Source organism: Tupaia chinensis, unplaced genomic scaffold (assembly GCF_000334495.1).
Source record: "Tupaia chinensis unplaced genomic scaffold, TupChi_1.0 Scaffold000146_1, whole genome shotgun sequence".
NCBI classification, from domain to species: Eukaryota; Metazoa; Chordata; class Mammalia; order Scandentia; family Tupaiidae; genus Tupaia; species Tupaia belangeri.
The window spans coordinates 3,403,676-3,405,092 of record NW_006159616.1 but is presented as its reverse complement, the minus strand read 5'-3'; the positions used below and the strand labels follow the sequence as shown (position 1 = coordinate 3,405,092).

Below are 1,417 nucleotides of genomic sequence, written 5' to 3'. Positions count from 1 at the left end.
GGACTAGCAAATGGCATAATGGCTATGTCTCTGGATTCCCACGTAGTCCTGGACCCCATGGCTTAAACTCACACCAGGCGCATGTGCTTGCATGCCCAAGATCCCGAGAGGAGAATGGAGGAGAAGGGATTGCGTTGTGGCCATCCCCCCTGGGGGGTGATTTCTCACTTTCTGTCTCTCTGTCTTTCTGGCGAGCACACGCGCCCTACAGCAAAAACCTCTCCAAAAAAAAAAAATAAATAAAGACATTCCTGGGACCAGCAGATGGTTGTAATGGTTATTTCACTGGACTCCCACGTAGTTGACCATGGTTCAAGTCCCGGACCTGGAGGCTTAAAACTCACACCAGGCTTGTGTGCGCGTGTGCCCAAAAATCTCAAAAACAGAATGGAGAAGGGACTGCAGCGTGGCCATGCCCCCCACCTCCCTCACCCACCCCAGGGGATTTCTCACTGCCTCTTTGTTTCTGTCTCTCTGGCAAGCATACATGCCAAATAGCAAAAATCTCTCAAAAAAAAAAAAATTACATGCTGGCTCTGTGGCATGAGAGCTCCGCTCAAGAGAAGCAGGACGTGGGGGCCAGCAGGTATGGTGTGGTGGTTAAAGCGTTGGATTCCCACATGGCTATCCATGGTTTGCAAATCGGGTGACTTGCTTTCTCACTTTTCCTTTCTCCCATTCTCTCTCTGATCAAATTAAAAATAAATAAATAAATAAATAAATCTTTAAAGAGAGAGAGAGAGAGAGAAGCGAAGAAAGAGAAAGAGAAAGAGAAACAAGCTACTGCAGTTTGAATTCCCTGCCTCGGCGATCTGAAGCATGCACAAGGCGAGAGTACCCAGATTTCAGTGCACTGAAGACTGGAAGAAGGGGATCAAGGTGTGACCAGATACTTTGGCGGATGCTTAAATAAAATGGCATTCCTATCTCACTGGTGGAGAGTTAAATACATTAAGAGATGTAAAGGGTTTGGCGGGTGGTTTACAGTAAACATTACTTTCCCTTCCCAATTTCTCGATTTTGCCCAGGACCAGAGATGCTCACGTTCAAGATCTGCCCGAACATGCAACCTCTCCACCTGGGCCCAAAGTGCAAAGGGGCAAGCACTACCCAGGACGCAGGTGGGGCATGGCGCAGGTGCGCTCACAGCGCCCTCGCGCGCCGAACTGGGTAACAGCCACCGGCACCAGCCACCGGCACCTGTCCCGCCCATCGGCGCCCGCGCCTGCGCAAGGGCACCGCCCCCGAAGTTTGTTGTGACGGGTGTCCCGGACGCTTGTGGTGGCGGGGTAGGGGGTGGCGGCGGGACCCGGCCGCGGTGCCACCATGGCGGTACGACAGGCGCTGGGCCGGGGCCTACAGCTTGGTCGAGCGCTGCTGCTGCGCTTCACCCCCCAGCCCGGCCCCGGCCACGGGC

At 53.6% G+C, this 1,417-nt stretch overlaps 1 protein-coding gene across 1 annotated transcript in view; it reads left to right on the top strand.

Annotated features, from left to right (window-relative positions):
* Positions 1 to 1,256: 1,256 nt before the first annotated feature.
* The window catches only part of PINK1 (PTEN induced kinase 1), a gene marked incomplete in the record, with an annotated part of 14,820 nt that continues 14,659 nt past the window's right edge, over positions 1,257 to 1,417 (top strand). Inside the window, 1 exon segment of the mRNA XM_014586541.2 lies at positions 1,257 to 1,392. Coding sequence (XP_014442027.1) covers positions 1,327 to 1,392 — 66 coding nt within the window.